This window comes from Pelobates fuscus, chromosome 10 (genome assembly GCF_036172605.1).
Source record: "Pelobates fuscus isolate aPelFus1 chromosome 10, aPelFus1.pri, whole genome shotgun sequence".
Lineage (NCBI taxonomy): Eukaryota > Metazoa > Chordata > Amphibia > Anura > Pelobatidae > Pelobates > Pelobates fuscus.
In genome coordinates this window covers 451,667-465,025 of record NC_086326.1, presented here as the reverse complement: position 1 = coordinate 465,025, position 13,359 = coordinate 451,667, and the positions used below count along the sequence as shown (strand labels likewise).

Sequence of the window (13,359 nt, the reverse complement as noted above, 5' to 3'; positions counted from 1 at the left end):
TGCACAGCCCAAATCCATGGAACTGTTTTGGGCATGAAAATGTGCTTGCAGTCGGTCATAAAGGGACCTTAACCTAACTTTTTAACCCCTGGACGGATTCATGTGATTTTTACATATGTTGCTCCCCAAGTTATGCTGATCACAGAAATATAAGTTATACATTTAATCGTATGTGATGTAAAATGAGGGAGTTATAAAAATGTATAAAAAGTAGGATTTTTCAGCTTGGAGATAATTGAGTAGATACAGTAAGAAACTCAATTATCTCCCAAGCAGAGGGGAGGGAATCTGTGGGTTGTAACCATTGTTTGATTGGCTAATGTATAATTGTCTGTGGGCGTCTCCCTTGCATGGGAGAATTGCATAAAAGCAGAGTGTGTGTCATTAAACCAGAGTTCTACTTCACCCTCAATCTAGAGTCTTATCTCTTATTGGGGGAGAATTGCTATATGACTACAAGGGATTGCTATGCTCTGCATACTCCCTTAGCTAATCACTAGTATAATAGTGAGTATAATCACTAAGCTTTTTTAAGAGCTTGTTCCTGCTTCACTCTCTTGGAGCAGAGGTTCACCCACTGGAACCTGGAGCCTTGGTCGTAGGTCCAGGGTGGGTAGGAGACGGCGAGACCCCAACCAAGCTGCGGTGGTTAGTGGGGTCTGCGGTGGTTGTGGTGTCTGCAGAGTGCTTGGAGCCCTCTGTAAGCGCTAGGAGCATCCTTCAACGGAGGTACCCAGTCGGGGTGCCAGGTGATCCGTTACAGGTAGTAAGTGAAAACGTATGACCTAGTAGCAGACAATTTGTACAAGTAAACAATAAAGCAACCTAATTTGTGTTACTTTAAGATTATCAGAATCCGGGGGATAAATATACATAATGTAGTGCTTTGAACATTTGAATGAATGAACGGCAACATAGGCTCATAGCAACAAGACATTAGTACAAAAGGCTGGCGTTCGGCTAAATATTTATTATTATACATGAAAAACTGCCAGAATACATAGCGACTGCGTTCGGCTGTTTAGCTGCACTTAGAAAATTTTAACGAACGTAAGTATAACATATAGTGACGTGTTCGTTCATATGAACGAACAGTATGATCGTGAGACTGATAATTGCAAACAAGTTTACTGCGGTCGGTAGTTTAACCGTGCGCATGACTTAAGTAAACATAAGTATGCCTGTCGACTGTGTAGCCATATGAACCACAGGAGAGCACGAACGGGTAAGGGCACGAATGGGTAAGTATGCGAACGGGTAAGTATACGAATGGGTAAGTAAACGAACGGGTAAGTAAACGAACGGTTAAGTATACGAACGGGTAAGTATACAAATTGCATAGTTAATAGTGAAAGGGAGCCTACCCCTACGTTTTTATGCCCGAACGTGGGAAATAGCCGGGCGCTATTTCCCACATTTCTGCTTACGTGTATGCGCTGGTCTTGTGACCGGAAGTCGAGTAGCGTAACCGGGGAGAAGCCGGGTGGCAGGACAGGAGGTTGGAGGCAGAGGATACAGCAGTGACAAGACTCCTACTATCGTCGGTAGCTTTTTTCTGGTGGGAACTCGGACCGGAAGTGCTGGTTGCCATGGTGAGTCAATCAACTTGCACGGCAAAGGTGAGTAGGGGCTAGGGGTTTAAGTAGGGGCCATAACTCCTCCCACAAATTAAGGCCTAATGGCCTTTTAACATATGTTATTTATATTTGGGTCATGGCGGGGTATGGGGCAATGACCCGTGTTTTTCTTTGTTGTTATTATTATTATTTAATTAAAGCTGTGGACAATTTGACCCATATACCCTAGTGTTCGTGTTTTATTGGGAAAGGTATGTGGGGGTGTAACGGATTACCTGGCACCACCACTGGGTACCTCTGTTGAAGGATGCTCCTAGCGCTTTCTGAGGGCTCCAAGCACTCCAGCCGACACCATAACCACCGTAGACTCCTTCAGAGAGCAAGACAGGAACACGCTCTTAAAAGAGCTTAGAAGTGATTATCCAAGGGAGCATGCAGAGCATAGCAATCCCTTGTAGTGATATAGCAATTCCCCCAATAAGAGACAGTACTCTAGATTGAGGGTGAAGAAGAACTGAACTTTTAATGAAACACTCTGCTTTTATTCCCATTTTACAAAAATAGTACCGCCCACAGGGTTTTGTAAAACAACAAATAAAATACGTACATTACAATAAAACACTCCCAGCAATTACACACAAACCCTCCCCTCTGTCTGTGATATAATTACTGAACACAATGGGTTAATGTAATTATCACAGGCAGGAAAAATATACTTTTTACACACACACTGTAACTTTAAAAATATACATTCAATCTTCAAAAAAAATTCGAACTCAGCACAATTACAAACATATCCAAAATTCAGCCAAATCCATACAGGGGTTAAAAAGTTAGCTGGAAATCCTTTATGACCGGCACATTTTCCTGCCCAAAACATTTCCATAGATTTGGGCTGTGCGGTCAGTCTATTTTACACAGAAAAATGACGGGGCCGTTAGTGCATTTGGCTCAGTATAACAGTGAGTTCAAACAGCTGAATGGGCTGTAGCTGAAAACTGAGTGTAGGAGAAGGTAATGGTCAGCGGTGTTCGTTGAAATGTGTAGCCGATTTCAGTTCCATGGATTTGGCTACACATAACGCTGACCTCGTTCGAATGATCAAAGATGGCCACCGCCACGTGTTCGTTTGCACAAACTGCGGCCACCCAGGGGTCGGCAATTTACCTACAGCAACCTCCCAGCCTGGGAGGTAAATTGCCTGCACGCTTCCACTTCTGGGTGGTCCGCCTGTGTCGTACTTGGTTCAGTAAGCTCCATTTACTGAACCAAGTGGGAGAAAGCCATTAGAAAAGTATTTTAAAGGTCTGGGGACGTAGTCTTAAAGGGGCATTGTTCTAATTTTCACTATGTCCCAAAAATGTGCTTAAAGGGCCAGCACCAGTCCCATAAAAGTCCATAAGCCCCAATACAGTTCTTAAAGGGCCATACAGAGTCCAATACAAGTCCATAGGCCCAAATAGCATTCTTAAAGGGCCCTACACCCCAGGGCCATAGTCACAGGGGAGGAGGCAAGCAAGCAGGCCTCTCCAGGACCAAGTGGCGAAGGGCACTTTGTCACAGGGGGGGTTGTCCAAGGTTCCGACTGCCCATATAGCAACTATACACCGGTCATGAGCTTAAAGACATGGTAAAATAATGAGTAGATAATGTAATATATTATATATGCAGTCACACATAATGCGGAGTTGGACTGAACAGAACAGAACATGACAATTTAGTACCCTTCGTTAACTTTAAAGGGACACTATAGTCACCCAGACCACTTCAGCTCAATGAAGTGGTCTGGGTGCCAGGTCCCTCAGGTTTTAACCCTTCAGATGTAAACATAGCAGTTTCAGAGAAACTGATATGTTAACATTGCAGGGTTAATCCAACCTCTAGTGTCTGTCTACCTGACAGCCGCTAGAGGCGCTTTCTTCGACACTGGATGCGAAATATAAATCATGTTACATATGCAGAATAATGTGCGTGCAGAGATAGACAGACAGAGAGAGAGAGATTAACCTCCATTATTTGTAAAGTGATACAAATAATAATTGTAAAGTGATATTGTTACACACAGTCTATTTAATGAACTTCTCGAGCGTTAAATTTTCTTTTTTTAGATGTTCAGCATAGTTTGTACAAACAGAGCTGTGCTCCTGCAGGGAAGGTTTTTCCTGATAAACGAGTCTTCTTCCTCTTAGATAAATGTTTAACAAGGCTCTTACTGAGCAGGGTTACAATAAAATCTCCAAGTTTACTTCCGCGCAGTTAATGTCATTGTCCCATTTATACATTACATGAAGATACGTAATTACACACTACTCTTCCAGACAAAAATATGCATTACTTATAAATATACAGTCACCCACATACCCATCTACACACCACTTACTAAAACATGAAATACACACTCACAGTATGTGGAAGGGGAGGTATGTAGCATACATGGATGGGTTTATGGGGCAGCAGGTAAACCAGATCTTTATGAGTTTAAGTACATTGTGAGTGCAGCACATATGTAATATTTATCTATGGGGATTATTCACTAAACAGTGAGTGACTAGATGATAACACCTGAAAAATTCTCACTAATAAAATAATGGTGAAAAGAAATCCTGTTTGTCAGAATTGGTTATTCTGTATTGGCTATTTTAGCCTGCAACTAAGCTGAATAGCCAGTCACCACAAAACACTGCTTAATAAACAAAGCTCTATGTATAAATTACAGAAGTAAGGTTTGGATTGGATCCTGTTACTTACGTTTCTGATCTCCCTCCATCTATGAGACACAGAAGGGACACACTCAGGAGAAGTTGCTTCATGCACATTCTGGCTGAAACAGACACAGACAGCTAGTGACTTCACTCCACCTTCTCCTACTAGCTTGCTTGTGTGTAATCCCTGACTATATACCTGACACACACAAAGGTCCACCTCTCATTCTCCTGTGCTCCTCAAATTTAAATATGTCAGTCTAACAATTAAAGCATGTCGCAATCTGTGACTCCAGCAGGCAGGGATGCTCCCATACACAGCCCTGGGAGATGGGAAGATCTCTGAGTCACGCATCTCACACAGAGCTGAAATAAACATTTCAGAGTATATTCATTCAACTTGGAATTGGTGTGACCTGAAAACAGATTTAGGCAAAAATTACACCAGTTCAGCTTTAGTCGGAACTTGACTATTTTAGCCTAAATGTTGCCGTTTGTATTTCATTTCTCTACAATTCCATAAATGTTATGAGTTATTCACTAGAGTTGAGTGAACCCGGACTGTAAAGTTCGGGTTCGTACCGAACATTTGTTTTTTGGACCCCGGACCCGAACACAGACATATCAATGTATGTTCGGGTTGGAGTTCGGTGTTCGGCGATTTAATGGTGTGTTTTAAAAGGGTGCAGGGCAGCCAATCAACAAGCGTTTGACTCGTGTGCCCTACTAATGGCATGGCTGTGATTGGCCAGTGCAGCATGTGACCCAGCCTCTATATATAAGCTGGAGTCGCGTAGCGCCGCACGCACATGAGGTCTTATTAGTGTATGGAGAGGATGCTGCATCTGTGAGGGATAGCTTAGGAAAGAATTCTGTAAACTAGTACATTAGTGGGGTGGGGTGCACTTCATATCTGAGAGTCAAATAGAAGCGTCAAATACTGCAGTTACATTGGAGTTTTAAAAAGTACATTAAATAGAAGGGTCAAATACTGTGGTTACATCAGAGTTTTAAAAAGACAATTTTTTTTGTGCTAAACTGCTAAATAGTAAATTTGTGGCGTGCTCTTCATATCTGAGAGTCAAATAGAATCGTCAAATACCGCTGTCACATTGCAGTTTTAAAACGTAAAATTTTTTGGGTGCTCAACTGCTAAATAGTATTTTAGTGGGGTGCACTTCATATCTTAGAGTCAAATAGAAGTGTCAAATAGTGTGCTTACAGCGCAGTTGTAAACATTCTAATTGTTTTGGTGCTAAACTGCTAAATAGTACAAAACAGTGTCTGTGAGTTAAAATGGCCGCCATCCATTGTTCTCACCATGTGCTTCATCCATTGTTCTCACCATGTGCCTCTGATACATGAAATGGTGGCCACCCAGTAACTCCACAGTTTGTCTGGTAGTCTATCCAGCCGAACCAACAGATGAAACACATGGGGAACAGTGCAACAAACGAAGGGAATCATAAAAAATATGGACAATAGTCGTATTTGTGCACAATCTCCAGTTTTGTCACAGGGCACAAATAGTGTTTTCAAATGCCATATATCCCAGGGCCATAGTCAGAAGGTAGGAGGCGGGCAAGCAGCCCCCTCCAAGAACACGTGGCGAAGTCTGTTCCGCCACAGCGCTTATAGCGCAGTTATAAACATTCTTATTTTCAGGGTGCTAAACTGCTAAATAGTACATTTGCGGCCTGCACTTCATATCTGAGAGTCAAATAGTGCGCTTACAGCGCAATTGTAAACATTCTTATTGTTTTGTTGCTAAACTGCTAAATAGTACATTTTGGGGGTGCACATCATATCTGAGAGTCAAATAGAAGCGCAAAATAGTGCGCTTTCAGCGCAATTGTAAACATTCTTATTTTCTGGGTGCTAAACTGCATAATAGTACATTTATGGCCAGCACTTCATATCTGAGAGTCAAATAGAAGCGTCAAATAGTGCGCTTACAGCGCAATTGTAAACATTCTTATTGTTTTGTTGCTAAACTGCTAAGTAGTACATTTGCGCCTGTACTTCATATCTGAGAGTCAAATAGAAGCGTCTTATAGTGCGCTTAAAGCGCAATCGTAGACATTCTTATTGTTTTGGTGCTAAACTGGTAAATAGTACAATTTGGGCGTGCTCTTCATATCTGAGAGTCAAATAGAAGCGTCAAATAGTGCGCTTACAGTGCGGTTGTAAACATTCTAATTGTTTTGGTGCTAAACTGCTGAATAGTACATTTGCGACCTGCACTTCATATCTGAGAGTCAAATAGAAGCATCTTATAGTGCGCTTACAGCGCAGTTGTAAACATTCTAATTGTTTTGGTGCTAAACTGCTAAATAGTACATTTATGGCTAGCACATTATATCTGAGAGTCAAATAGAAGCGTCTTATAGTTAGTGATGTACCGAACTGTTCGCTGGCGAATAGTTCCTGGCGAATATAGCGTGTTCGCGTTCGCCGCCGCGGGCGAACACATGGGCGGTTCGATCCGCCCCCTATTCGTCATCATTGAGCAAACTTTGACACTGTGCCTCTCGGTCAGCAGACACATTCTAGCCAATCACCAGCACACCCTCCCTAGCAGACCCTCCCACCTCCCTCCCAGCATCCATTTTAGATTCATTTGGAAGCTGCATGCTTAGTGAGAGGAGGGAAAGGGTAGCTGCTGCTGATTATATAGGGAAATTGATAGCTAGGCTAGGGTATTCAGTGTCCACTACAATCCTGAAGGACTCATCTGATCTCTGCTGCTTTTTAGGGCTAGAACATCAGTCTGTTTTTTTTTTTTTTCTGTGTAATGTAATTGCAGTTGTCTGCCTGCCAGCTTCTGTGTCAGGCTGTATGCTGTGCCCATTTGCACAGTCAGTGCCACCACTCATATCTGTTGTCACAATAGCTTAATCTTTATATTTAAAAAAAAAATGTCACTGTAATAGAAGAGCAGTTTCCTGCCTGCCATCTTCTGTGTCAGGCTGGATGCTGTGCCCATTTGCACAGTCAGTGCCACCACTCATATCTGTTGTCACAATAACTTAAGCTTTAGATTTAAACAATTTTTTTTTCACTGTAATAGAAGAGCAGTTGCCATCTTCTGTGTCAGGCTGGATGCTGTGCCCATTTGCACAGTCAGTGCCACCACTCATATCTGTTGTCACAATAGCTTAAGCTTTACATTTAAAAAAAAAAAAAATTTCACCGTAATAGAAGAGCAGTTAGTTGTCTGCAAGCGTCTGGGTGTCAGGCCTCCTTCAGCGTGTGCTCTGCAGACCTGTGCCAGCGTACTTTGACAGTTGCCACTCATATCTGGTGTCTCTGTAGCGTGCTTTTACAAAGAAAAAATGTTTCCAGTGTAAGCTAATAGCTGCCAGTCAGTGTCCTTCAAGCGGCTGTGTCAGGCCTACAGTGTGTGCTCTGCAGACCGGTGACAGTGTACATTGCCACTCATATCTGGTGTCTCTGTAGCGTGCTTTTACAAAGAAAAAAGGTTTCCAGTGTAAGCTAATAGCAGCCAGCCAGTGTCCTTCAAGCGGCTGTGTCAGGCCTTCCTTCAGCGTGTGCCCTGCACAACCCTGCCAGCGTACTTTGACAGTTGCCACTCATACCTGGTGTCTCTGTTGCGTGCTTTTACAAAGAAAAAAAGGTTTCCAGTGTAAGCTAATAGCAGCCAGTCAGTGTCCTTCAAGCGGCTGTGTCAGGCCTTCCTTCAGCGTGTGCTCTGCAGAACTGTACCAGTGCACATTGCCACTCATATCTGGTGTCTCTATAGCATGCATTTACAAAGAAAAAAGGTTTCCAGTGTAAGCTAATAGCAGCCAGTCAGTGTCCTTCAAGCGGCTGTGTCAGGCCTTCCTTCAGCGTGTGCTCTGCAGACCGGTGCCAGTGCACATTGCCACTCATATCTGGTGTCTCTGTAGCGTGCTTTTACAAAGAATAAAGGTTTCCAGTGTAAGCTAATAGCAGCCAGTCAGTGTCCTTCAAGCGGCTGTGTCAGGCCTAAAGTGTGTGCTCTGCAGAACTGTTCCAGTGCACATTGCCACTCATATCTGGTGTCTCTGTAGCGTGTTTTTACAAAGAAAAAACTTTTCTAGTGTAAGCTAATAGCAGCCAGTCAGTGTCCTTCAAGCGGCTGTGTCAGGCCTACAGTGTGTGCTCTGCAGACCGGTGCCAGTGCACATTGCCACTCATATCTGATGTCTCTGTAGCGTGCTTTTACAAAGAAAAAAGGTTTCCAGTGTAAGCTAATAGCAGCCAGTCAGTGTCCTTCAAGCGGCTGTGTCAGGCCTACAGTGTGTGCTCTGCATACCGGTGCCAGTGCACATTGCCACTCATATCTGGTGTCTCTGTAGCGTGCTTTTACAAAGAAAAAAGGTTTCCAGTGTAAGCTAATAGCAGCCAGTCAGTGTCCTTCAAGCGGCTGTGTCAGGCCTACAGTGTGTGCACTGCAGACCGGTGCCAGTGCACATTGCCACTCATATCTGGTGTCTCTGTAGCGTGCTTTTACAAAGAAAAAAGGTTTCCAGGGTAAGCGCTTCAATGACATCAGTGAGGAGGAGGAACGGGAAATGAGTAGCTCGGCATCCAACCTTGTGCAAATGGGGTCTTTCATGCTGTCCTGCCTGTTGAGGGACCCTCGTATAAAAAGGCTGAAGGAGAACGACATGTACTGGGTGTCCACGCTACTAGACCCCCGGTATAAGCAGAAAGTGGCGGAAATGTTACCGAATTACAACAAGTCGGAAAGGATGCAGCATTTGCAAAATAAATTAAAAAGTATGCTTTACACAGCCTATAAGGGTGATGTCACAGCACAACGGGAATCTAACAGGGGGAGAGGTGGAAGTCATCCTCCTCCTCCCATGACCCTGCCGGCAAGGACAGGACGCTTTAAAGACGTGTTGTTGATGGAGGACATGCGGACCTTTTTAAGTCCTACGCATCGCCACAGCCCTTCGGGATCCACCCTCAGAAAGCGACTCGACCGACAGGTAGCAGACTACCTCGCCTTAAAGGGAAACTCCAGTGCCAGAAAAACGATCCGTTTTTCTGGCACTGGAGGGTCCCTCTCCCTCCCACCCACCAATCCCCGGTTACTCCCCGGTTACTCCCCACCAATCCCCGGTGAAAACCCCTTCAGTCACTTACCAGGGGCAGCGACAGGTCCCACGTCGCTGCTTCCTCCTCCCCCGCCGCTCCTCCTTCTGGTTACGTCGGCCGGTGGGCGAGACTGATCTCGCCCGCCGGCCGAGGAGACCTAATGCGCATGCGCGGCAATGCCGCGCATGCGCATTAGCGCACCCCATAGGAAAGCATTGAAAATGAATTTCAATGCTTCCCTATGGGGAATAGAGCGACGCTGGAGGTCCTCACACAGCGTGAGGACGTCCAGCGACGCTCTAGCACAGAAAACCTGTGCTATGAAGCAGGAAGTGTCCTCTAGTGGCTGTCTAATAGACAGCCACTAGGGGAGGACTTAACCCTGCAAGGTAAATATTGCAGTTTTAAAAAAACTGCAATAATTACACTTGCAGGGTTAAGGGTAGTGGGAGTTGGCACCCAGACCACTCCAATGAGCTGAAGTGGTCTGGGTGCCTGGAGTGTCCCTTTAACTGCAGATATCGACACTCTGAGGAGCGATGAACCCCTTGACTACTGGGTGTGCAGGCTTGACCTGTGGCCTGAGCTATCCCAATTTGCGATAGAACTTCTGGCCTGCCCCGCTTCAAGGACCTTCAGTGCAGCATTGCAGTATTGTCACTGAGAAGAGAAGTCGCCTAGGTCAAAAAAGTCTAGATTACCTCACCTTTATTAAGATGAATGAGGGATGGATCCCGAAGGGACTGACATTGGGCGATACATTAGATTAAAAAAGGCCTGATGAGATGAGCTGCCTTGGGCTAAAAATGGTCCACACGGTGCTGTATTTTAGCTCTGAATGCCGGTTGACTTGCGTGACTTATCCGCCACCAACTAGGGTTCAAGCCGCCATGTTTTAGGGCACTTTCTGCCTGTGAAACAAACATCAATTTTTCTGGCCGCTGCTACAGCAGCGGCTGCAACAATACCAAATTTTTCAGGCATGTGCACATGCCTAATTTTTAGGCCTACTGGTGCAGCACTGTGGCTTCAAAAACCAAACCAAAAAAAAAGGCACATAGTGACCCTATGTAGGTGGAACAGTCCCTATTCTGCTCTGTGTCAGTGTGTATCATGGTCGCTGAGGACGGGGAACAGTCTCTATTCTGATCTTGCATTTCTATTTCTTCTTAGATAACAAAAAAAATCTGAGACGACATTGGCAGGGCTATTCACTTGTGTGATCTGTCATGAATTGTCATTTGAATGTTAATTTGAACTGTGGGGCACAAGAACTTGAATCTGACAATTTTTATTTTATCAGAGAACTTGTTCGGGATACAGAAAGGAAAAAAGGGAGGGTAAGCGGTTAAGGTACATCGATCTTATTCACATCTTATACATTCAAGAGCAAACTGGTTATTCATTCTCGTGGGAGTTTTTCCGCTGCCCTTGTGCCTTCGGTCTAGTACCATGTCAGGGTTGTCTTTCTCTCCTAAACCTGGGTTTGGTCCGGGGTATGGGAAGGGGTAAACCTGGGGACAGGCTACGGTAGGGAAAGAAGAACGATGAAATAGACGTCGGAAGCCCCTCATCTCCCTTTGTCTCCTTCTTAGTTAGCACGCTGTGTGCGGTCACCGGGTCTATTCCCTTATCTAACTACTTAACTATGTACAATGTGGGTGTTTGTTCCGTTATGCCCTGTAGATTGTTTAACCTCAGCTTGGTATACCTCAATGTTGGCTGTTGTACCATGGTGTTTGGAGTCGTTGTCTCTCTGCGTCAGAGCAGTAAGGTCTTAGGAGTGGTACTATTCATCCTTCGTGTATATATATATATATATATATATATATATGTGATATATGTTATTGTTCTAACACGACCCCCTCCTCCTCCTTCCTCAGATACGCCTCCCATATGTTCCTGGCTTCCACTATGTGGTGTGGGGGGTGTAGCCGCTGGCAGGTTTTTGTTTCATATGCTAGGTTTAGGGAGATCTGTTGGAGAAGGCTAGATCTCTCCGGTGGCTGTTGTTGTTTCCACGCTCTGGCTATTAATAAGTTGGCAGCAATCAAAAAATGATATGTTAGGTCGGCATGTGCTTTTGGGAATGGGTCAATCGAGATGAAGAGTAGGGCATTTTCTGGTCTCAGGTTGGTTCTTGTAACCAGTGCCCCTTGTATCACCCCCTCAACTGCCTTCCAGTATCCTCTGATGGCCGAGCAGGCCCACCAGATGTGGAGCATTGTGCCCTACTCTATTAAACATCTCCAGCAAAGTCTCAAGGTGTTGGGATATATGGTCGCTAGTCTAGTCGGTACCAAGTACCACCTATATTGTATCTTGCGCATTAGCTCTAGGTGGGATGCGCATCTGGATCTACCTTTATGGGCTATGAAGGCTTGGTTCCATTGTTCTTCTGAGAAGACTGTACTCAAATCCTTATGCCATGCCTCCCAGGTGTGTGTTTCCTAAAATGGCTGCCATATACACGTCCACTGATAGGAGACGCGGAAGGTATTAAACTGATCAGAACAATACTAAACTCACCACTCCTATCTGGTGGCACATTAACTTGCCCGCGCAGTGACCCAATTTTCAAGTAAGAGGACCGACCAAGCATCTTCTTCCATCTCCCTGTTACAGAAATCACTGCCATATCCATAGAAATTGTACAGAAAATCCAGGATAGGTTTACAGGGCCAAATCTTGTCGCCTGTTGAAAGAGGTGACCTTGCTCGGGTCCCAGGTGTGCGGTTCCTAAAATGGCTGCCATATACACGTCCACTGATAGGAGACGCGGAAGGTATTAAACTGATCAGAACAATACTAAACTCACCACTCCTATCTGGTGGCACATTAGCTTGCCCGCGCAGTGCCCCAATTTTCAAGTAAGAGGACCGACCAAGCATCTCCTTCCATCTCCCTGTTACAGAAATCACTGCCATATCCATAGAAATTGTACAGAAAATCCAGGATAGGTTTACAGGGCCAAATCTTGTCGCTTGTTGAAAGAGGTGACCTTGCTCGGGTCCCAGGTGTGCGGTTCCTAAAATGGCTGCCATATACACGTCCACTGATAGGAGACGCGGAAGGTATTAAACTGATCAGAACAATACTAAACTCACCACTCCTATCTGGTGGCACATTAGCTTGCCCGCGCAGTGCCCAATTTTCATGTAAGAGGACCGACCAAGCATCTTCTTCCATCTCCCTGTTACAGAAATCACTGCCATATCCATAGAAATTGTACAGAATATCCAGGATAGTTTTACAGGGCCAAATCTTGTCGCCTGTTGAAAGAGGTGACCTTGCTCGGGTCCCAGGTGTGCGGTTCCTAAAATGGCTGCCATATACACGTCCACTGATAGGAGACGCGGAAGGTATTAAACTGATCAGAACAATACTAAACTCACCACTCCTATCTGGTGGCACATTAGCTTGCCCGCGCAGTGCCCAATTTTCATGTAAGAGGACCGACCAAGCATCTCCTTCCATCTCCCTGTTACATAAATCAATGCCATATCCATAGAAATTGTACAGAATATCCAGGATAGTTTTACAGGGCCAAATCTTGTCGCCTGTTGAAAGAGGTGACCTTGCTCGGGTCCCAGGTGTGCGGTTCCTAAAATGGCTGCCATATACACGTCCACTGATAGGAGACGCGGAAGGTAGTAAACTGATCAGAACAATACTAAACTCACCACTCCAAGTGCTGTTATTTATTTAAAAATTTTTGGGTGAGGCTTTACAGGACAGAGTGCTTCTCCACGGGACATGTTAACTCAGGGGCAGCTGGCTCATCAAGGAACCAGAGCAGCTTGAACGAGCAGCTTGAACGGTGTCCCAATTGCTTGCATTTAAAAATCAAAAAACATTTTTCACTGTTATAGATTGAATAGCAGTTAGTTGTCTCCAAGCGTCTGTGTGTCAGGCCTGCTCATCTGCCCACAGTCAGGTGTCTGTCAAGGACATGTTTGAGCGTAAGAAGCCAATGTCAGAAAGTCACC

At 44.7% G+C, this 13,359-nt stretch overlaps 1 protein-coding gene across 1 annotated transcript in view; it reads right to left on the bottom strand.

Moving 5' to 3' along the window:
* The window catches only part of LOC134575542 (ovostatin-like), a 279,761-nt gene extending 275,302 nt beyond the window's left edge, over positions 1-4,459 (bottom strand). Inside the window, exon 1 of the mRNA XM_063434840.1 lies at positions 4,326-4,459. Coding sequence (XP_063290910.1) covers positions 4,326-4,393 — 68 coding nt within the window. The 5' untranslated portion in view covers positions 4,394-4,459. The remainder of the gene's footprint in view (positions 1-4,325) is intronic.
* Between the last annotated feature and the right edge of the window lie 8,900 nt (positions 4,460-13,359).